The sequence below is a fragment of the Onychostoma macrolepis genome, chromosome 23 (genome assembly GCF_012432095.1).
Source record: "Onychostoma macrolepis isolate SWU-2019 chromosome 23, ASM1243209v1, whole genome shotgun sequence".
Taxonomy (NCBI): domain Eukaryota; kingdom Metazoa; phylum Chordata; class Actinopteri; order Cypriniformes; family Cyprinidae; genus Onychostoma; species Onychostoma macrolepis.
Window position 1 is genome coordinate 6576928 of NC_081177.1, and position 23795 is coordinate 6600722.

The 23795-nt window shown below is 34.7% G+C and overlaps 2 protein-coding genes across 2 annotated transcripts in view; both read left to right on the plus strand.

The window, feature by feature from the left end:
• The window catches only part of ghrhrl (growth hormone releasing hormone receptor, like), a 42479-nt gene extending 38616 nt beyond the window's left edge, over positions 1 to 3863 (plus strand). The window contains exon 14 of the mRNA XM_058762476.1: positions 2347 to 3863. Within this exon, the coding sequence (XP_058618459.1) occupies positions 2347 to 2448 (102 nt within the window). The 3' untranslated portion in view covers positions 2449 to 3863. The remainder of the gene's footprint in view (positions 1 to 2346) is intronic.
• Positions 3864 to 4660: 797 nt separating this feature from the next.
• On the plus strand, positions 4661 to 23664 carry gpsm2l (G protein signaling modulator 2, like). The gene is made up of 14 exons (XM_058762474.1): positions 4661 to 4889; positions 13635 to 13856; positions 13950 to 14085; positions 15500 to 15639; positions 15839 to 15962; positions 16307 to 16422; positions 17188 to 17343; positions 17433 to 17541; positions 18730 to 18868; positions 19726 to 19802; positions 19975 to 20178; positions 20328 to 20472; positions 22585 to 22811; positions 22897 to 23664. Exons 2-14 carry the CDS (start codon positions 13636 to 13638, stop codon positions 23068 to 23070), a joined length of 1968 nt encoding a protein of 655 aa, XP_058618457.1. The 5' UTR covers positions 4661 to 4889; position 13635; the 3' UTR covers positions 23071 to 23664.
• Positions 23665 to 23795: the final 131 nt, after the last annotated feature.

Below are 23795 nucleotides of genomic sequence, written 5' to 3' on the forward strand. Positions count from 1 at the left end.
CTGCAAGTCAGGTTTGTTTTTGAATGGAGAGAATCAGCGTTCTCAGATGCCTAAACAAGATTTGTACTCAAAATCTGGCCCAATAAAATCCTTCACAAACATGTTTGCCAGTCTTCGTTAATTTGATTAAGAAACAGACTGGGGAACTAACAAGAGGACTGCTTAAAGGCCAATATGCAAAATAAGGATGAATAATAATGATGCATTGCATTTCTACGACGGCGTTTTAGTGCCACGTTAAAAAAAAAAAAAAAAAAAATCTAAGATTACGAGATTTAAGTAGTAATATTTCGAGAATAAAGTCTAAATGTTTTGAGAATAAAGTCTAAATGTTTTAAGAATAAAGTCTAAATGTTTCGAGAATAAAGTCAAAATGTTTTGAGAATTTAAATCGTAGAAATTAAAGTTATAATATTTTGAGAGTATAGCCTATATCGCGCATGCAAATGGCCCGCATTGAGAGCAGCGGGAGAAGTTGCCAGACCTCCGGAATTGATTTGAATATTGTTGCGTCCGAGCGACCGCATTACTGGGATGTCAATTTTAAGGACTCGCGGAAACAGCTTAATATCAAGAATATGATATTTATTAACAGACTGAACAGGAACAACTGTTTATCTTAACATCAGCTCACACACTCAATCGACATTCCTTTGGGGGGCGCTGTAGCTCTCTTATTTAACCCTTTTTTAATACACTACAATGTGAGATTATTAGCAGAAATCACACCATGTGTAACACCACCACACTGTACTCGCGGGGACAGTATGCTTGGAAATAATATTTCATGTCTTCCATTGCATTCGTTATTTGTAGTGCGCCAGCCACCCAAGCTTTGTGCTTTTAGTGCTTTTAATATAAAACAAAGTCTCAGCTTTCAAAATCAGTTTTATAGCGAAACACAAATTATGTGTCTTACAATAATGTGATTTTCAAGATCTTTAATGTGGCGTGACAGATCGCTGTATTTATGTGAATCAATTCATTAAATTATAATAATTCCACCTGCTCCGCAAAAACGTCTGTGGTGTCCAAACTTTCATTCCTCACACAGCCTGTTTAATTAAACAGCAATAAAACGTTGTAAAGGTTGAAGTGGACTCAGATTTGTTAACATGCCTTATATTGTTGTCTTTTCTGCTGTAAACGTTAAGTGACTATTCACAAACTGTTTTATTCATGGTGTACTGTAAATGAGGACATAATATTTAATGTCTTCCATTCATTATTTGTAGCGCGCCAGTCAAACAGTAATCACAACAATTTTGTGCTTTGTTGCTTTTACACACAGCTCAGCTTTATAACGAAATACAAATTATATATATGTGTTTTTGTTCTTTATTTCAAGTTTATAGCAAGATATAAAGTGAAGGAACATCATAAGGCATGAAAAAAAAAAAAAAGTTTAGCCTAATTTATAATGTAAAAATAATGTTGCGTCGTTTGTTATTGTAATCGGAAATATGACTGACTCAGATGCCGCTTGACAAACACATTATTGCAATATAGCCTACATATTGTTTGTATTTCGCTATAAAACTGACAGATTTTGAAAACTGAGATTTGGAATATCTCCCGGTGCTCCCAATCCGGGCCATTTGCATGAGCAAAAGGCTAGAATAGCCTACCTCAAAATATTATAACTGTAATCTTTATTCTCTAAACATTTCGACTTTATTCTTAAAACATTTTGACTTTATTCTCGAAACATTTCGACTTTATTCTCGTAATATTTCGACTTTATTCTTAAAACATTTTGACTTTATTCTCGAAACATTTCGACTTTATTCTCGTAATATTTCGACTTTATTCTTAAAACATTTCGACTTTATTCTCGAAACATTTCGACTTTATTCTCGTAATATTTCGACTTTATTCGCGTAATTTTGACTTTATTCTCGAAATATTACGACTTTAATCTCGTAATTTTTTATTTTTATTTTAATTTATTTAACGTGGCACTAAAACGCCGTCGTACATTTCAGTCTTGCATTTAACGAAAATCATTTTTAACAAAGCCAATATATTAAAGGAACAGTTCACTCAAAAATTCAAATTTGCTGAAAATGTCCTCACCCTCAGGTCATCCAAGATGTAGATGAGTTTGTTCCTTCATCGGAACAGATTTAGAGAAATTTAGCATTACATCACTTGCTCAAAAATGCATCCTTTGCAATGAATGGGTGCCGTCAGAATGAGAATCAATTAAAACATCAGAATAATATAAAATTATAAAATATATACATACATTAATAACATATGTTAGATTTAGGTTTGATCAAAGTCTCTCCTGAGTCCTGAGATTTCGGGTTTATATATTGTACAGTATATGTGTTTGTCTGTTAGGTTCAGAAAGAAATACGCTTACGTTGGATGCGATATCATGAAGGAAGTTACGTTGTCGTCCCTGTTGGAGCCAAAGGAAGTCAGATGGACACTCCATTCTAGAGTCATTAAAACTCACCAGTGCCTCTAATATACAGACCTCAACACCTCCAGAAAACTGATCTGAATGAAACAGTTTTATTAAATGCAGATTGTATTGCTCAGCTGATATGACAACAAATGGCTTAAAGAGCCAGAATATACAGTATTTGGGCTGCAGTATATCTGAGCATGGCAAAAATTTGTATAAAAAAATGTGAATACTGGAATTCATCATAGCAAAACTGCTGCTTTTGGGGTGATTCTGGGTGGATTTTATCAAAGTACGTACATATAGAGAAAAGCCTATACAAATATACTTTGTTGCCCTTCAAAATTCAGATGTTATAATAATTATAATATTTATTATTTTGGGGAAATGTTAAACTCTAATAATGTATCCAATAAAAGGCAGTATGGCAGTACGTATTTAGCTGTATGTACATCAGTATTAACACTTGTAACGAGAAATACAAATATTAATTGGTAGATTCATGGATTTTTGAGTGAGATGCAGGTAACTGGACAAGTTGTAATTCTGTAGAATTTGTTAACTACAATTTCTATTGGCAAAAACAGTGGTTTGATATTTCCTTATCTTTTATTTAACAAGTTGTTTTGTGTTTCATAACTGTATTGCTGTGTACATTGCTGTGCTGTTTAATGTCAAGTTCCCATGGTGTGACAACATGCCCTGCAATTTGCTCATCGTATGTTCCTGTATCTCTTTTCCCTGCCAGTAATGTTCAAAAGCATCTTTGTAGCAAAGACTGAAAGGTTATTGATTATTTTCTTTTTACAACTTAAAAATGATTTAAGTATTGAAATGTTGCAGCTATCCACCTTAATAATAAAACAGAGCAGAGATTGAAATGCCAAATGTGTTTAACAGTGGAATTTGTTCATGTGTCCAAAGACTGCTGTTGTGTTGCTTTATATGTAGCCTTCTAATTCTCACCAAATGTGCATTTATACTCTATTGCCTATAAACAGCTAATAAAATCATTGTAAACTTTTTTTTATATATTGTATTATACTGTATATTTTCTAGCTGTAATAGGCCTACGTTATTTATTTATCTGTCTGTTTTCACATGCTCTCTGAGTGGCCTTAAGTGTATTAATGCATCAAATCAGAGTGCACAGAGATGGAAATATTACCCAATTTTATGCTCTATCTGTGTAATGGATTTTATCCATTTTTTAAGCTTTAATAGTGCAATTAAGTTGATGTTGTCACTCATGTGCTTGCTATTATGTGTGTGTACATGCGTAAGCAAGCTGGCCCAATGTGTAGGCCTATACGTGTACCTATTTTTGAGATCAAGTCTTGAGTTTTCTGCTTTAATGTCTACAATAGAATTACTTTTTTTAAAAACAGGAAAAATGTATACGTAAAATGGATTTGTCTGTCATTAATAAACACTGACCCCTGCTGGTCAATACATCACACTACTTACTCACCATAATTATTTTAATAAGATTTGAGTCATGTTGAAGGTTTTGAAAGTCCTGGTTTTTTTTTTTTTGGTTGCTTTTTTTTTTCTCTAGGCTATATTCATTTTTGCTAACAACTAGAACCAAATTGAGGTGCAGATAAAAATGGTCCTTCTTCGTTTGTTTATTTATTTATTTTGTTTATTTTTATTTTTGAATGTTTTCACAAACATTTTCATCTAATCTGTATTAATTGTAAAGCATTAATTCACGAAATGTTGACCCAACATTGCAATACATTTTGCGAAGTAATTTGGATCTAGCAGCTTGGACGTCCAATTCATTTTAGCGAATTGATTCTTTCAGATAATCCAATGAATCGATTCACCGCGAGTCATCAATTATTATTATTTTTTCCCCGCTCTATTTTTATTGTTAAAATGTCTTTTGGATTAATTTATAGCCTCCCCACGTGTGTTTTAACAATTCTAACAATATTTCTACCGTCATTCCTAAAGTTTTAGTCTAAAACAAAGTCACATAGAGTCAGGAAATGTACAAATATGTTGTGAATTGGCGCGACCAAAACAAACAAACAAAAAAAAAATCGTCTACGCATTTGTTTGTTAATAATAACAACGCTAATTATTAGTAATAATTGTACAATATTGCTCCCCTTCGTGTTTTTACAGCGATTTCTGAATCGCTTTGCGAATCGGTTCGACTGAATCATTCAAAAGAGTCTGTTTGAAAAAAAAAAAACGATTCGTTCGCAAGCATTACTTCAGCACTAATGGCGAGGCGTGGCGTTTACAAACTCCCGTGTAATGATTGGCGTGCCAAAGTAAAAGACGTTTTCTTTTACCGAAAAAAAAAGAAAGAAGTTAGGAAAGGAAAGTGCCTTGAGAAAACATGGCGGAGTAAGAGAAAGAAACTTTACCGATGCTTCTTCAAAAAGCGAGAAACTCTCCCACCACAGGACATGTAGCGCGATTACACACTTTAAAGCTGTTCAAATCTGAAAGTGAGGTATGAGTTTGATTTCGTTTCTCTTCGGCATTATTTTGTTTGTACCTGAACAGCTTCTCCTTCTCTGAACTATTCTGAGTTGCATAGTACTTCCTTGTCTTTTTAAGAAAGTTCTTTTTTACTAATATATGGCAATTTCATGAAAAAAGCGACTTTCTACTAACGTTAGTCAAAATGATCTTTACAGTTTGTCTCATAGGCAAGTCAGTAAATGCTGACCATGGCATAGTAGTAGTGAGTATATGGTAACCACAATCGGTTCTGTCAAAACTTCACCACCACAGCATTATATTAGAAAAAATATTTTATATTTATTTATATTTTTTTGCATCAAAAAAGGTGCTTTGTGGTATTTTCACACATTCTCAAGCAAAAAAAGTCATTTCCATTACTGTAGTCCCCCAAAAATCAAGATTTAATATTTACATTTTAATGCATTTATACCTGTAGGCCTAATATAAAGTATATAGAATTTTATTTCATGGCTATTTTATAGGACAGTTGGCATTTTTTACGTTTTTTGTTTTTTTTACTTGTATACAGACAGGATGATTTTCATCAAGTAGACTCATCATTGACAGTAATGAGAATTACAAGTAAGAAATGGAGAAGTAAATCATTGGTTTTTATTAAAATAAGAATTGAGTATGTTCCTAATTCTTTTGAAAATGTGCTTTCCAAAGCCTCCTGTGGGATTTTATGAGAAACACCTGGAAAGGCTCCGGCTGACAGAATGGACACAGCGGCTCTTGTGTTTGTGTGCTTGAATATTTTAATGAATCGCAGGCGTTTACAGTGTACAGGCTGTACCTTTTGTGTTTTATTCTGTTCACAAAGCTATTGTCACTCGTGTAGAGCCTTTGAATAAGTGGCTCAATGACTCTGGAACTGTTAGCATAAAGAAAACATGAACTGAAATGATGGTGCAGTTGTTTCTTTATGTGATTTCGGATCAGTGTGTGAGTGGTTAAATATTCCCGGCATGATTGTTTAGTGAAATTACCTTGCGAAGGAAGTTGATATGTCAAACAAAAAGGAAAATTCATAGAGCGTGTTTTTATCACATGCTTGAGTAAACGTATAGTTGGACATGGCTTGGGCTTTGCTGGACCAACTGGCTCAGGACTTTAGGAAAGGAGCCACAAAACCACCATGTTTTGCCTATTGTGGTCTAAAATACGGAAGTGTTTACAATTCATATCAAAAGAAGTTTTTTTTGCTCAAGACAATGAAGAAATGAAGATCGCAGATTGTTGGTTGATCCAGTTTTGAATGTGAACAATGCTTTTAGATTTCTGCTCAATACAAGGAATTCCTGAAGTACAAACAAATATGATTTATGATTTTTTTTTTAGCCCTTCATACGTTATAGTAATTGCCAAGACAACGTTTCTAGTTTTCATGTGTTTGTTTACGTTTTTAATCTAATATTTATATTTTAGATTTATAAAAAATTTTTTTTTTACTTTATTTCAGTTAACAAATAATAATAATAATATTATTTATTAAATCACCTTAGTTTTAGTTTTAGTTTTAGTTAACAATGACATGACTGCATCTGTGGAATGCAAAAGGAAATATTTTACAAATGTCAATCACCAAAAATGACGATAAAGATCATGCACCTCAAGCTCAAGTATTTTGAAGTCATACCAACTTTGTGTGAGAAAAACATTAAAATATAAGTAATTATTTTCTAAAAAAAAAAAACCCTCCCTTTTACCATATCTCATTTGCACAAAAGCCATATTCAAACATGTTGCATGAAGCAAGCATCACACCAGGTTTAACATATAGCAGTGCCAAGTGGCATTGAATCCTTGGGTTTTTCTACACACAAACCTATCATATGACTTCAGAAGACTTGGAATGGTTTGTGAGTCATATGGACTTTTTATGATACTTTTTTGTCAACTTTGTAGCTGGACAGGTTCTGGCCACTGAAACTTTTTTGAAAATGTCTCCACTTGTGTTTCTTGGAACAAATCAACTCATATGGGTGGGTCTGAAATGTCTAAGGGTGAGTAAATGGTATCTAATGTGTCACCATCCCTTCAGATGAAAGCATTAATCAAGATTAGAGACGGTGATGTTGGTCTCAGTCTTCATTTTAAATTAAAAACCCTTTGTTTTTCTCAGTGCACTGGTTTATCCGACACTTGCCCGGGTCACATCAAGCAGCCACTGCAATACAACAACTTTCCATCCTGGAAAAAAGTGTCTTTTGATGATCGGATGGTTGCTCACGAGGAATCAAGAGATTTCCTCATGTTCACTCATCCACATGAGATGCAGCATGATACATACTAAGTCAGAATTAGTTTGTAGGGTGGAAGTGTTGCATGTTGTGATTAATCAGTCATTGACTGTTTTCTTAGTGAAATAATTAGCTACTTGCACCTCAGTGTGTGTGTGTGTGTGTGTGTGTGTGTGGAGAGACAGGCTCAAATTTCCTTGACTCTTTCTTTAGTGTCGCTCGCCTGTCAGATGGTTCAGATCCGGTGAAAGCATGGATATCTTCGCTCTTTATGTTTGTCTTTTGTTTTAGAGTTATGATGACATGATATTAGATTTATTTCCAAATCTGCATGTTTGCTGTTGGGTTTTTGTTTTAAACTTGGACTTTTACTATGAATTTAAATGGATGTGATCACAAAAGACGAGGATCAAGCATTTCATGTTCGTTCCAGGTAGGTGAACAGACCTGTCTTACCATATGTTAACTTGTTTTACAGTGCATCCGTTCTCTTCTACCTCTATCTTTATCTGGTTTATGCAACCAAAAGACTTCAAATGTCATCAAAAATGTCGTTTAGTGCTAGTTTGTCATTCTTTAGCAGATCCACTGACGTGCTCTTGTTTTTCTATCAGATAAATGGGTTTTGAAATGTAATACAGTGTGCGGGTGGAGGCGAGTGAATGAGGGCTCAGGTTTGTCGAGAGATCTCCTGTGTGTACATTTTTAATAGGCGTGTTTAAAAATTAAAAGGGAGGGTCATCACCTGTTGCACTATTTTGTCTCTTGTATTGCTGTCGTACATCCTGAAATACTGCAGAAGCATCTCACACTGGACCTGAAAGATGAGTCAAGGGCCTATGTTTCTTTCCACACATGCAGCTGTTACAGAAAATAGTGGAGAGATCAGGGGAATGGGATTGAATTCCACATGATTTGGAGCACATGCACAAACCACTAGGCCATGGCCCCAACAAGGCCTTGAAGTTTGGATGAGAACATTTCTGTTCATTTCTTAATCATTTTCTCACCTTCATAAAATTGCAAAACTTTCTTTTGCAAAACAGAAAAGGAGATGTTTAAAAAGATGTTCACACTGCTTCTTTCCATACAATGAACGCTCCAAAAGCATAAAAGCATAAGCTACAGCCATATCACCCTGCAGCCCAAGACTGGTTGCCCACTGAAGCTAAGCAGGGTTGAGCCTGGTTAGTATCTGGATGGGAGACTTCCTGGGAAAACTAGGTTGCTGTTGGAAGAGGTGCTAGTGAGACCAGCAGGGGGTGCTCACTCTGTGTGGGTCCTAACGCTCCAGTATAGTGATGGGGACACTATACTGTCAACAAGCACCGTCTTTCGGATGAGAAGTTAAAGGGTTACTCCACCCCAAAATGAAAATTTGGCATTAATAACTTACCCCCATGTCATTCCAAACCCGTAAAGGCTTTGTTCGTCTTCGGAATACAATTTAAGATATTTTGGATGAATGTCCCATTGACTGCCAAACAATTAACACTGTCAAGGCACAGAAAAGTATAAAAAAACATAGCCAAAATAGTCCATCTGCCATCAGTGGTTCAACCACAACGTTATGAAGCTACAAGAATACTTTCTGTACGCAAAGGAAAAAAACATAACAACTTTTGGAGAATATCCGCTGGACGCAAGCAGCGTATGTATTCTGACGATGTTTTTTATAGTTTTCTGTGCCTTGACAGTGTTAATTGTTTGGCAGGCAATGGGACAGTCAGAAGCCTCCCGGTTTTCATCCAAAATATCTTAAATTGTATTCCGAAGACGAACAAACGGGTTTGGAATGACATGGGGGTAAATGATTAATGATTAATTTTGAGTTTTTTGGGTTGGAGTAACCCTTTAAACCGAAGTCCTGACTCTCTGTGGTCATTAAAAATCCCATGACACTCATCGTAAAGAGTAGGGGTGTAACCCCGGTGTCCTGGCCACATTCCCTCCACTGGCCCTTATTCAATCATGGCCTCCTAATAATCCCCATTCATTGAATTGGCTCTCCTCTCCACCTGTAGCTGGTGTGCGGTGAGCGCACTGGCTCCGTTGTCTTGTGGCTGCCGTCGCATCATCCAAGTGGATGCACACCGGTGGTTGTTGAGGAGAGACTTCCTCATGAGTGTAAAACGCTTTGGGTGTACAGCAATACACAATAAAGCTCTATATAAATGCCTCATTCATTCATTCATAAAAATAAAAAATAAAAATAGCATAACAGGATACCTGCATACCACTTATGCATTTTATTCCAAGTCTTCCAAAGCTGTACAGAGACTTTTCTGCTATTTTATGGTGAAAAAGTTATTTAGTGAGGATCTTTCCTACTGCTGCTTCCAGATATCAGTCCCCAATCTGAACTACCATGTTGCATTTGGTCATCACCTAGGCAAGGTTATTTTAGTAATGTTTTATGTACTTATGTAATTATAGTATTTATTTATATTTTTATATTCTCAGTTTTGAATTATTTATTTATTTTTAAGTTTTAGTAATTTAGTTTGTTTTATTGCTTTTGTCATTTTTATTAGTATTTTGTCTCTGTTTTACTTTAAACTTTGATTTTTTTTCCTGTTTTTTCTTCTTAAGTTTTTCATTTAACTATTTTAATTTCAATTACCCAAAATATTTAATATTTCTAAAGTTTTATTTAACAATAACAACACTGATTCAAACAGACTACTTTTACAGCACTTGCTTTGTTTTTTGTTTTGTTTTGTTTTTATTTACATTAGATTTACAATTTATTATTTTAATTGTTTATTTTATTTTAGATTTATAACTGAAAGTTATTAGTTGCCTGTGTAGCATTTCTAATTTTCATGAAGCTTTTCATGTAATTATATTTTATTTTGTTTAATCTTTAATTACTGAAATAATTTTTTTCAACACTTAACAACACTGATAGCAGCTTAATTTACAACTTCGTTCATTGTGTGTTCCTCACACAATGCTCTTGTTTGGCTTCGGAAGACTTGTAATATAGCTTCTGATTTAAGTGGACTGCTTTTATAATACTTACGTTGTTGTCATTTTTGCTCACCACTCATTTTCTATGGAAAAGAGACATTGTGCTAAACCACCTCCTTTAAGTTCCAACTCACAGAAAGACTTGAAGGTGAATAAATAATGACAGAAGTTTCATTTTACAGTGAACTGTCACTTTAAAGTCTGAGTTTTAGAAATGAACAGAAATAACGAGCAACATATGCCTGGCGTTTCAGTAAGTATCAGTGAAATTCATGACTTCATGAGAAGTATGAGTTAATATATGGTGCGAATTAGTCATTTGCATCGGTCAGTGGAGAAATCACGTCAGCCGCTCGGCCCGCGTCCCACCTCGCTGAGGATAAAGAAATTAGAACATGCAAACGCCGCCAGCCTTCCGATGAGGACACTCTGGGCAAAGCGCGGGATTTAACTCGGTCTAATGGATTTTCCCAGCGTGGCCTTGGTTACCTGAGTGTTTCTCTGGCTGGAGTCGATTCGTTCATCATGATAACATCTCACTTTACTCCAGCAGAAGATTAATCGATTCTGGCAGGTTTTCTTGGATTGCTTTATTCCTTCACAGCTCTAAAGCCTTCCTACCTTCTCTTTCTCTTGCTAACTGTGGTTTCTACGGTCTTCTCTGTTGTTTGCCAGGATGTTTGAGGTGTTTACCGCCCAAGTTAAAAACTGTTCGAAAGTTTGTCATCAATAAAAAAAATTTTTTTTTAAATATCTATTTTTATACATCAAGGATGTATTAAATTGATCAAAAGTAACAGTAAATACATTTATAATGTTAAAAAAGATTTCTATTTTTCTCCTTCATGACAACATCTCATTCTGCTTCGGCACAGTCAGACAATTCTGGAAGGTTTTGTTTTTGGATTTCTTGATTCCTTGAAGGCTTTAAAGCCTTTCTGCTTTCTCTTTCTCTCGCTAACTTTTACTATTAATGCAGAGAGTGACTAGACATTTACATATTCTGAAGAACATTGTGCACTTGATTGTTTTCTTACTGAACCATTGCCATTAAAGAACCTTCATTTAAAAAAAAAAAAACTTTCCAAACCTTTTTTTTGCAGCAATGCCATGGAAGAACAATTTTTGGTTCCCCAAATAACCTTTTTCAGTGAACGGTTCTTAAAAGAACCATTTTTTCTTAGTGTGAAGAACTTTATGATGGAAAAAGGTTCTTTTAGATTTTTTAAAGAACCTTTTGTGGAATGGAAAGTTCTATAAATGTTAAAGGTTCTTCATGGAACCATAGATACCAATAAAGAACCTTTTATTTTTAATAGTGTAAGTGGAAAAATATCAGAAGCTGCATTTTTTTTTTTTTTTTTACTGAAGTTGACCCATCCAACTGGAATAACGGGGTTAGGAGCTGTTACTCTCTTTCCTCCTCCATGCGTAATAATCTCCCTGTGTCCTCTCACTCATAATTGGAACTGACGCTTGCCATCGGGTGTCCGTAGATGACACTGGCATGTCGCACTGTTGCATCTGTTATCAGGAGGCTTACATCTGACCCTCTGTTTATGTGTGCAAGACCCAGTGTAACCTGTCGCCTCATGTCAACAAGAAAGCATTTTACAGGCTAAAGCCTGGTGTGGTTATGCAGAAGCTTGGGGAAGGTCTCACAGAGGGGGTTATCTTGGAATTCGGTTTCTTTTGGCAGAGGTCAGTCCGTTTCAGGATGTGTCTTAGAGGGTCGAAGCCGTGGGTCTCATGCTGCACCCCATGGAGAATTAAACGTGTCTATCACACCGGAGGAGAGAAAGTCATGAAAAAGATTAAGATGTTTAGGCGGTGTGCTGAAAGTTCCAAAAAGAAAAAGGAAAAAAGGTGAGGTTTGTGAGTTTTCCTGCACACAGTTGACGTGGTTGCCAGGGTGTTGTAGGTGATTGCTTGTTGGTTTGAAAAGCTATTCAGTAACATCGTTTTTTGAAAGAAACTAATATTTTTGTTCAGCAAGGATATGTTAAATTGATCAAAAGTGACAGTAAAGATATACATTATAATGTTACAAAAGATTACATGTTTCAAATAAATGTTATGCATCATGGTTTCCACAAAAATATTAAGCAGCATAACTGATTTCATCGTTGATAATAATAATAATAATAAATGTTTCTGGAGCAGCAAATCAGCATATATGAAGGATAATGTGACACTGAAGACTGGAGTAATGATGCTGAATATTCAGCAAATATATTAAATATTAAAATATATAAACGTAAAAAATGATTATGTTTTGGTGAGGATTGAAAATATATTTTTTTCTTTCTTTGTATGCAAATACAACATACGTGTTTATATTTTGCGCATATTTTGTCATACTTTAGAAAGTTTCTGAGCATTCAAGTCAGCCTTCTGGTTGCTGGTTCATGGAAGCGTTTCTTAGTCACTCTGTGAAGCTCTTTAAACCGTTCATAAGGGAGTCATCATGGTTTTTAGTGCATGTCAGCCAAAAATACCTTTTCCAGAACTTGTGTAGACAAAGACCTAATGATGTTGGTGTTGTAGTAATTCTTCTAGATTTTTTTTAGCATATCTGTGGAATGCTGTTGTTTGCCACAGACAAATATTTTAACTTGATGTCGCTTTGTGTGTATAAATGAATAGTAAATGCATTTACAGTAAATAATGTTACGATGACCTGGGCCCCCATTTTTCTTCATCTGTAAGGCCTCTTAAAAAGGCCTGTGTATGTAAATATAAAAGTACAGTGTCTGACTAATGCTAGAATATGTTTAAACACAATTACTAAACTGCTTATTAGATTTAAGTTGCACCTCGTTGTTCTTTTCTTTTACTAGTCTTATTAAAATGTATATTGTTTGATATATCAATATTTATTATTTCAGTCCCTGCTACTTTTGTTGTGTCTCTGTGCTCATCCTAGTTACATTTGGTTGAAAATCAACCAATAAAATATGTATGTTTGACTGTTTGTTTGTTTATGTAATTAAGTATATTATTCATATATTTATTTTTATTTAAAATTGAGCTTTTATTTATTTATTATTTTATTTATTTGTATTTATTTAATTACATTTTATGTATTATTATTATTATTATTATTTACTCATAATTTATCTTATATATTTATTACTTATGTTTATATATTTAACAATTTATTATTTTATGTATTTATTGAATTTTTATTTTTTATTATTATTTTTATTAATTATTCATTAATTATTCATTTTTATTTTATTCATTTTTACTTAGTTTATTTTTGTTTCATTATTTATTAATTATTATTTAATTGTTTTTTAATCAATTGATTTATTTTGATTTTTATTTATTTATTGCATTTTGCATTTTAAACTTAAAAAAAAATTCTTTGTAACGATATATATATATATATATATATATATATATATATATATATATATTATTATTATTATTTTTGGTTTAGGATAAATAACCTAATAATCCCATTTTGCCCTAATCTTGCTCTTTGCTCACCTCTGTACTGTCCTGTGCAGGATGGAGGCCTCGTGTCTGGAACTGGCTCTGGAAGGTGAGCGTCTGTGTAAAGTGGGAGATTACCATGTGGGTGTCTCCTTTTTTGAGTCAGCCATCCAGGTGGGCACAGAAGACCTGCAGATTTTGAGCGCTATCTACAGTCAGCTGGGCAATGCCTACTTTCACCTGCACGACTACAACAAGGCGCTGGAATACCATCGGCATGACCTCACGCTCACCAGGTCTTGATCTGGAAGCTTATGTCACTCATTCAAAGCTGGTAGGATTATGTTCTTATCTAAAATAAGATGTTTTTGTTATTCTGACTCTTTCAGAACTATCGGAGATCAGCTGGGGGAAGCTAAAGCCAGTGGTAACCTTGGAAACACATTGAAGGTTTTGGGTCGCTATGATGAAGCAGCAGTTTGTTGCCAAAGACATCTGGACATTTCCAGGATGCTCCATGATAAGGTGAGGTGTTTAACTCAACCAAAGGGCCTTTTATTGCAATAGCTGAACCCAAAAGGAAGTTTCTGCCATCATTCATCATTTGTAACGCAAAATAATGGCATTCTGTATTGATGTCAAACCTGGTTTGTCAAGGCACAGTGTGTACACGTGCGACGTGTTCGTGTGAATAAGATCTGACAGCTATCATATGGCATCATTAGGCTGAAAATATCACGTATTGACTCTTTTTATGGCACGTTTTGTCCTTTTTTGGAGCTTAACAGCTCTTTGTCACAGTATGCTTACAGAATCAAAGAAAATGTCCAAGTAAAAAGAAACCAGCCTCATTGTTTGGAAAAATACCTAAATATGGCGAGGTGATATAATAAAAAGCATTTTAAATGCATTTATTGACTGATTTTACTTATTGATGTAAGCAATACTATTTATTTATTTATTGATAAACTGTTCGAATATAAATAAATAAAATAGTTTGTATTTACAGTATGTTTAATCAAATAAAAATAAAACTTTTTAAATACGACTTTAAATAGAAATAGTAATGATTTGTTAACTGATAAAATAAAACTGACTCTTCAAGCAAATAAATAGTAATAGGATTGTAAGTAATAGGCCTTTTTATTCATTATTCATTTTATTCATTTCCATAAAATGTTTATATATTGTTATCAACTAAAATTGAAAAATATGTTTATAATAAAATGTATAAAATAAAAGAAGCCAAGCAGATATATTTATTGACTGGAAATATTGATTTAGTAATGTAAATAATGAGCAAATTAAATGTGAATAAATGAAATGGTACAAATAAAACTAACTGTTAAATATAATTTTCTTTATGCTAATATAATTTGCTCATTGTTTAGAAAAAAAGACGTAAAACAGATATAATAAAAAGCTAAAATGGTCATGTATTTATTGACTGAATACTTTTTTAGTAAAGTAGATAATACATAAATAAAACGCAGATAAATGACATAGCATTTATATATTGATAAAAATAAACTTAAAATATAAACAAATAAATGAACAAACAAACAAACAAACTTATGGGATTAGTTTGGAAATTGTCATAAGGATACATTCTTCATATTTTTAAACACCTTTTGAGTAAATGTGTTGATTTATATACATTTTTAAGATTATGATGGTCTAATTTTTTATATCTCCCACTTTTAAGGGTGAGGACATGACGACAAAATCTTTCTATTCCTTTAAACTCCGTTTGAACAGTTCATGGCCAAGTTTGCCCTGGATGTTTTTGGAAGTCCTGTTATCCCGAGACACCACTTGATCTATTTTAACAGACCATAAACATAGTTTAAATGCAAGCCGTCGATCTGTTTTAGGTGTGTAATGAGTGGTGCGTGTGGACTGACTGTTGTGTGTGCGTGTCTGTGTGTGGTTTTGTTAGGTGGGGCAGGCCCGAGCGCTGTATAATTATGGGAATGTGTACCACGCCAAGGGGAAGAACATATGCTGGAGCGGTATGGACCCTGGAGACTTTCCCGAGGAGGCACGCATCGCTCTGAAGAAAGCAACAGAGTACTACGAGTGAGCCAGCCAGCATTTGTTGTTTTCGTTCTTTTGAACACCCAAACCAGTGTGTAGACGACACATGTGCCAAAAGACAAAATATTTCATTTCTGAAAGAACATTGCAGAGACTGCAGCAATGTTTTCCAAAGGCATGCTAGAGCTTTTATTGTTTTATCCCCGCCACTGTATCTAATACTGCACCTCTCGGTTTGAAGAGCGAATCTGGCCATTGTGAAAGAGTTGGGGGACAGAGCGGCACAGGGCAGGACCTACGGTAACCTTGGCAACTCGCACTATTTGCTCGGAAACTTCCAGGATGCTGTTCTGGCTCACGAACAGGTATTTCATATGGAGAGTTTCTTAAATGAACAAGCCTGTGGTTTCTATTAAAAATGGACAAACTGAAAGTGTCATAAAAATTATGGATAAAAATGCACAAACTGATAAATGTTGGATTGCTGTACAGAAAAGGTCTGTATTATTATGTTTATAATTTTATATATGTATTGCAACAGTAAATATTACTATATACAATAATAATGCAGAAACGTGCAGTGTTGTACTCTGTGCATCTGTCGTGCAGAAATTGCTCATGATGAACAGATCGGCAGGGTTTATGTTTCATGAATTAGGCTTAATGTAAAAATAAATAATGTTTTTTGTTTGTTTGTTTGATTTTACAGCGTCTCCTTATTGCAAAGGAGTTTGGAGACAGAGCTGCAGAGCGGAGAGCATATTGCAACCTTGGAAATGCATACATATTTCTTGGACAATTTGAAGTTGCAGCTGAACATTACAAGTCAGTTTTTTTTTTTTTTTTTTTTAGTTTTATTTTGTTGTTTTATTTTTTTATATTTTAAGCAAGGAATACAAACAAAGCCACAACAGCATTTTTTTTTTTTCTGATAAATATTTTATTCTGAGTTAAACTTAACATCCAAAGCAAGGAATACAAACAAAGCAACAACCGTGATAATTGTTTTATTTTATTTTACAAATTATAATTAATTTACTTTCCATTTCCTATTCATTTAATTTCTTTTAATATAGACATTATATTATAACCCTTATAATAGTGTTCATTGTCATTTTTGCCCTTGCAAGACAGAGAGAAAAAAGCAACAACCGTGATTTTCTTTTTTTTTTTTGTACATTATTGTTTATTTTATTATAGTTAATTTACAAATTATAATTTATTTCCTTTCCACTTTACTATTTATTTAATTCCCATTAATATAGACATTATATTATAGCCATTGTAAGCTATGTTTATTGTCATTATTTTCCTTGCAAGGCAAAGAGAAAAACGTTTATTCATCGAAACCTTCAACCTTAACCAACATTTAGCATATATAGAAATTTGAATAGACTGGGATCAGATATACTGGGAGCCTCATGCATGGATTTCTTCAGCAGTCTTATATACAAGTACAATGGCTCAACGTTTCATGGCTAAAATATGATATTACCGTGGTACAAATCCAAAAAACATGTGCTGCTTTACTTTGCTGTTAGATGAGCTGGAGTAATATGTTGAGGTGATTGTGGTGTGTTTTTCCTGCAGGCGGACGCTGCAGTTGTCGCGGCAGCTGAAGGACAGGGCCGTGGAGGCTCAGGCCTGCTACAGTCTGGGCAACACCTACACGCTGCTGCAGGACTATGAGAGAGCCATAGACTATCACCTCAAACATCTCATCATTGCTCAAGACCTCAAGGACAGGTACACTGTCGCTGGCACTTCCTGTCTGTGCTGCTGCTCTTCCTGATGTCTAACGCTGTCTCTGTGTGTGTGTGTATATGTATGTGTAGGATTGGAGAAGGGAGAGCGTGCTGGAGTTTAGGGAACGCCTACACCGCACTGGGAAACCACGAGCAGGCCATGAGCTTCGCTGAAAAACATCTGGAGATCTCCAAAGAGGTGTGTGTGTGTGTGTGTGTGTGTGTGAGATGACACCAACACACTTCCTGTCTGCACAGTGAAGCCCACGGGTGAATCTCAAGGAAAAGAAAAATCTAAAGAAAAAAACTCATGCCAAAAATCAGAAGAAAAAAGAAAGAGCAGTAAGAAATTATGTTTTAAATGGAAAAAGAAGGTTGTTTCAGGATTAAGATTTCTGTATTATGATTTTGTTATTTTAGGATCATTACTATACTATTATAATTTTAGTTCATATTTTGAATTACATTTTATTTTTATATTTTCTGTTTACATTAGGTTTTTCCTCTCTCTACAGTTTTTATGAAGTTTTAGTTTTATCAATTTTAGTAATTTAACTTAAACTAAAAGAAAACTAAATGTTGCCTTGGCAGCTAGCTTTTTTGTGTATTGTTTCAGCTAATGGTTGTTTTATTTCAAGTAATAAAATCGTTTTTTTAGGTTTTTAGTTAACAATAGTAACTCTGATCGTGTCATTATTTTTATGACAATTAAGATCTTTTTCACCCTAAATTCTCAGTTCTTAAAACCCAATTACTGTGTCTCATACATTTATTTTATTTAATCATCATAAATTAAAGTTTGTACAACACACTTTTGTGATTAAAAACACATTTAACATCAAAATCGAACAGATTTATTTTCTTAATGCGTGTTCCTGATCTTATTGTGAATGATTTGTCATTGTTATTCCACTGAAATCTCTAAATAATTTCCTCGGAAGTGACTTTTCTTTTCTGCTTATGTGGCATTAGACCTGTTTTTTTCCCTTTTCAGTATTGAGAATTGGGGAAAATGTGTTTACATTTACATTTATGCATTAGCAGAGGTTTTTGTTCAAAGCGAGTTACAATGTTTCTTTGCAGATCAGCACAGAAACAAGAATATTCTTAAGATACAAAGTCAGCTTTGTTAGAAAACTAGATTAGGATACAAGCTAGAGCAGAGGTGAAATTAAAAAAAAAAAAGCAGATAAAATCCTCTTCTGCTTAATTGTCATAAAAGTAATGGGAGGGTAAATATTCTTATTTCTTTCATTTGATTTTGAGGTGAAATGTGACATAAGCAGGCTTCATGTGTTTGTTCGTGATTTGAATTGAGTGTGTGTTTTCTGGAGAAGCACTTCCAGTAATGTTTTTTCCTTCCTGTGTGTGTGTGTGTGCTGCTCAGATTGGAGACCGTGGTGGGGAGCTGACGGCTCGAATGAACGTATCTGATCTGCAGTTAGTTTTGGGTCTGAAGCAGAACAATTCAAACACTAACAGCTCTGCCTTCATCGAGAGTCCGCCCGGTGACAGCAGTCTGCCTGGTAACAGCACACACTCAAACAAAGTTTGGCTACACTTTACTTTCATGTTTTCCTTGTTACAGTGTAATTATACATTTACTTACCAAGTCATATTATTTAACAACATGTACTTACTATTTATTATTATTTATGATTTATTTCTATTTTTTATGATACATAGAGTGCTGGAGAAACAACAATAAAATAATACAAAAAAGAAAATACAAAATTAAATTCAGATAAAAGGGAGGTATGAAAATAAAATTAGGAAATATAAATAATCATATTAAAAAAATACAGTTAATACAATAAAGCACTAAAATGTACAAACATAGATTAACAAAATTATATTTGTGATAAGTACAAACCACAAAGTATTTTTTTAACCAAAAAATAGTGCTTTCATATTAATATTGAGAATGTAATAAATTAAAAACAAAATCCCATTTAAGCCATCTTAAGTATATTCAGAAGTTTGAAATGCAGCTGTTAAAATGTCTTATTTTCAAATAATTTCAATAATGTAAAAAAATTCAATACAAGTGTTAAAATGCTATTTCCTAAAATGTGCAGTGTATGCTGTATTTTGGTATAGTTTGAGAGTACCATGTTTGGTGTTTGGTGATAGTGCCACCTACTGGATGAAAGCTGTACATTTTGTTTAAACTCGAATTAATTGGCTTGAATATCCTCCTTGTGCTGTTCTTTAGTTTTTGTATCACATAAACAAATACATACATTTAAAATGTACAAAATTACTTTGTGCATGATTAATATGCTGGACAGAAACAAATGCTAGTATATTTATGCAATATATGCTTTTAGCACAACTGATCTACACAATGAGTCAGAGTCACAGCTTCTTTCTGGTTTTGTAGATGGAAGATCCAGAGGAAGCAGGAGACACAGCATGGAGAACATGGAGCTCATGAAACTCAGCTCTGACAAAAATATGGTGAGACATTCGCCGTGGTGCCTTTATTAGTGTGCTTAACACTGACTCCAAAGATATTGGATAGTTTTACTTTTCTTTGTTAGGGTCAAAGTCAGTGCCAAAATTCAGACTTCATAGTATTGCATATCAAATCATTTGAGTAACAAAAGTGTTCAATGCCTCATCTGTCCAGGACCAGGCCTGTGAGGAGTCTACAACCCCTCAGCAAACCAAATCGCCAACCAAATCATCCATAGCCAAGACATCTTCTAAACTTTTCTTCATCAATCGCTTCAGGAGCAAAAAACACAGGCTGAATGGGTCAAACTCCAGTCCGCCTGCTGAGAACCACAGCAGCAGCAGCAGCAGCCCACCTTCAGTCCGTCTGGACAAACAGGTCTAATACTAATCTTTTCTGAATGACACATGACCAACAGCAAGTTGTCATTTTAAATGATAAATTATTTAAAAAAAAAAATATATATATATATATAATAAAATATTTATTATGAATCTTATCATTTCCTTGAATGGCTTTTCCCACAGTACGTCCCAGACACTCTGGGTGACGACGGCTTTTTTGATCTTCTGAGCCGTTTTCAAGGCAACCGCCTGGATGACCAAAGGTGCTCGTTACAGGACGGCCCAAGCCGTGTTCCCTGTGAAACCCCACCTGTAGCCTTGAAGAAACGTGAGTCATCCTTCCTCCCTCACTGACCTCTATACTTGTATATGAAGGTGCAAAATCATTGAAGGTGCATTCACACTGACAGTGATTTAAAGCAGAAAAGTAGAAGCAGGTGATTTCAATGTACAGAAGTGAAACAATGTGAGCAGAAATGAACTTTCTGCAAATAACAAACCTACTAGCAACTAACAGATAGTGACAGTGTGAACGCACCTTTAGTTTACCAGCGTATAGCAGTGCATACAGTGACAAGCAATGTGTAAACACTGAACACTAGAGTATTGTGTCACAATCACAGCCAATCATAAGATACTTGATGTTTCAAATAGGTGTTAGAAACAGAAACCAAAATGTCCTGTTGTTTACGGCAAAATCTGTTTACGGGCAAAATGTCAAACTTCTACTTTTGAACATCAAAAAATAAAAACAAATCAAAATCTAATTTTATTTTTTAACAAAATAAAAAAATCTGGGTGCAGTAATTTTTTTTTTACATTTATTTTTATGTTTTTGAAAGAAGTCTCTTATACTCATCAAGGCTGCATTTATTTGATCAAAAATACAGTAAAAACACTAATATTGTAAAATATTATTACTATTTAAAATAACTGTTTTCTATTGTAATATATTTTAAAATGTCATTTATTCCTGTGATCAAAGCTGAATTTTCAGCATCATTACTCCAGTCTTCAGTGTCACATGATCCTTCAGAAATCATTCTCATCATTTGCTGCTTAAGAAACATTTCTTATTATCAGTATTGGAAAAAAAGTTGTGCTGCTTTAATATTTTTGTGGAAACGGTGGTAATTTTTTTCAGGACTGTTTGATGAATAGTTAAAGGTGCCATAGAATGCATTGATACAGTATTTTAAATTGTTCTCTGATATCTACATAGAAGGTATGTGGCTTAGGTAAGGGCAAAAAATCTCCAGAAACGGTTTTAAATGTCCATTTACAACCCTAGGATTTCTCCCTAGAATGAAGCGGTCTGTTATTGGCTTATTTGGCAGGGTCATGATTGGCTGTTTCACAGTGCGGCTCATTTCAATAACTCACAGCAAGAAGGAAACACAGGGAGGAAAATATATATTTAAATACTTTCTCTCACAGTTATATCGTCGGGTAATTATACTGTATATAAAATGCGGGCATCAGGGAGCCGTTATTAATATGCGAGGCACTGAAACTGCTTTTGAACGATCGGTCGATCGCGTTATAGTTTCACTTTCAAGATTCTCGATTCTCGATCGCTTGAACTCTGTTTATACTATGGAGCGGCAGTACTTACCACACGTTTCACAAGATCAGATGCTTGTCAGTGGTGCTCAGGATCTGTAAATCATTCGCCATCATCATCATCTCTCCTTACTCTGTTTATGTAGTGAAATCTTATGTACTGCAGTGTAAGGCTACCGCTAGCAAGGAGCTAACCATGTCCCTTTAGTGAGTCGCGTTATTTTATTAGAACACGTTATTTGCTTTCTGTGCCTTTCTGAATACAGACACCAACCCATCCCTGCACTTCACAACCCCTGCACAGCCTGGAACATAACATTAATTTCCATGATCTGCCGTTTTCGCTGTTGTCCTCGCTTGTTTCTTCACAATACCTGCAGAACTTCTGACGATTCGGCTGGCGGCTGGCCTGGAACATGGGCGGGTTTATGCAAATGTTGGGGGTGTAGTGATCCCGACTGTTGCGTCACAGTCGGTGTTATGTTCTGATTCGCCTGTTTTTCAGTGGTCTTTTTTTATTCACGAGATTTACATAAGGAGGAAACTATGGTGTTTGAGGCTCAATGTATGTCATTTCCATGTACAGAACTGTTATTATTTAACTATGGCAAGGTAAAGACAGTTTTTCATTCTATGGCACCTTTAAAAAAGAACATAGTTTATTTGAAATGGATTACATTTTTTGTTATATTATAAATGTCTTTACTGACACTTTTGACCATTTGACCAATTTATTGTTTCCTTGCTTAATAAAAGTATCAATTTTTGTTAAAAAAAAACAAAACAAAACTTGAACAATTGTTGTGTGTGTGTGTGTGTGTGTGTAATTTATCAGTGTTTAAATACACCACATTGCCCTGTTTTTAACCTTGTTCAGCTATTTCCACGCCTGGAGCGGAGGCCTCGGCACAGCCTGGCCATTTATTAGACCTGCTGGCCAGCTCACAGAGCCGTCGGCTGGATGAGCAGCGGGCCAGTGTGGACGGTCTCCCGGGTCTCCGGCTAGACCAGTGCCACAGCCAGGATGTTCTCAGCAAACTCATGGCCTCGGCTGATAACAAAGAAGCAGATGAAGACTTCTTCGACATGCTGATTAAGTGCCAGGTTAATGTTGTTTATTATATGGGTGCTTGGAACTATTAACTCTTTCTGAAAGCATATGTTCAATAGCTGTTTTTGGCTTGAACAGGGATCCAGACTAGATGATCAGAGATGTGCTCCTCCACCTCCTCCCACCAGAGGCCCTACAGTCCCAGACGAAGACTTCTTCAGCCTCATCCTTCGCTCCCAAGCCAAACGGATAGATGAGCAGAGAGTCATCTTACCGTCAGACACAAGACCCCTTCAGAACAATCCTGACTGACATGTTCTTTATGAAGCCAGAATACTATTTTAGGACCTTGCAACCTCACTGAAGTCTTACTCATGAATCATTGCCTTGTTGAAAATTAGAGCCTACAAGATGATTTCTCTTCTCACTTAACAAGATTTTTGAAGGAGGAGATGCGTGAAGTTCTTTTATTCTCGCTACTACCATGATCTGAACTGGATTCAGACGTTTCTGTGCAGAATATATGCTTATATTCAGACCAAGACCGTACTCTCTTTCTCAGGGATTCAGTACAACACACTGAATGCATTTAATTTACCTGGATAACTGGATGGACTTAACCAGCAGTAGATTATGTCAGACCATTTTATATATATTTTTAAGACTAAACATAGTATCAGTTTTGTTTTGATTCTTTCTTTGACTTGAAATGTTTTATGTTATCTTTTAATACCAGCGAAGCAATGCTCTATATTAATATTTTGAGGTTTTAGAAACGAGCAGTCTGCAAAAGTTTGGATTTATGTAAATATAAAATTCTATGTTCTGGAAAGTATATAAGACAAGAATGTATTACTAAATTTAAATGACAAGAGGGGAATAAAGCCTCATTTTAATAGATCCTGCTCAAGTACACATCACAAACTGACACAGTTTAGTATGCTGGAAATATTTTATTTGAAGCTGAAGCTAAACAGGACAGAGTAACCCACACCATGGAACAATTACTTGAGTTTCTAAATGAGAAAAAAATTGGT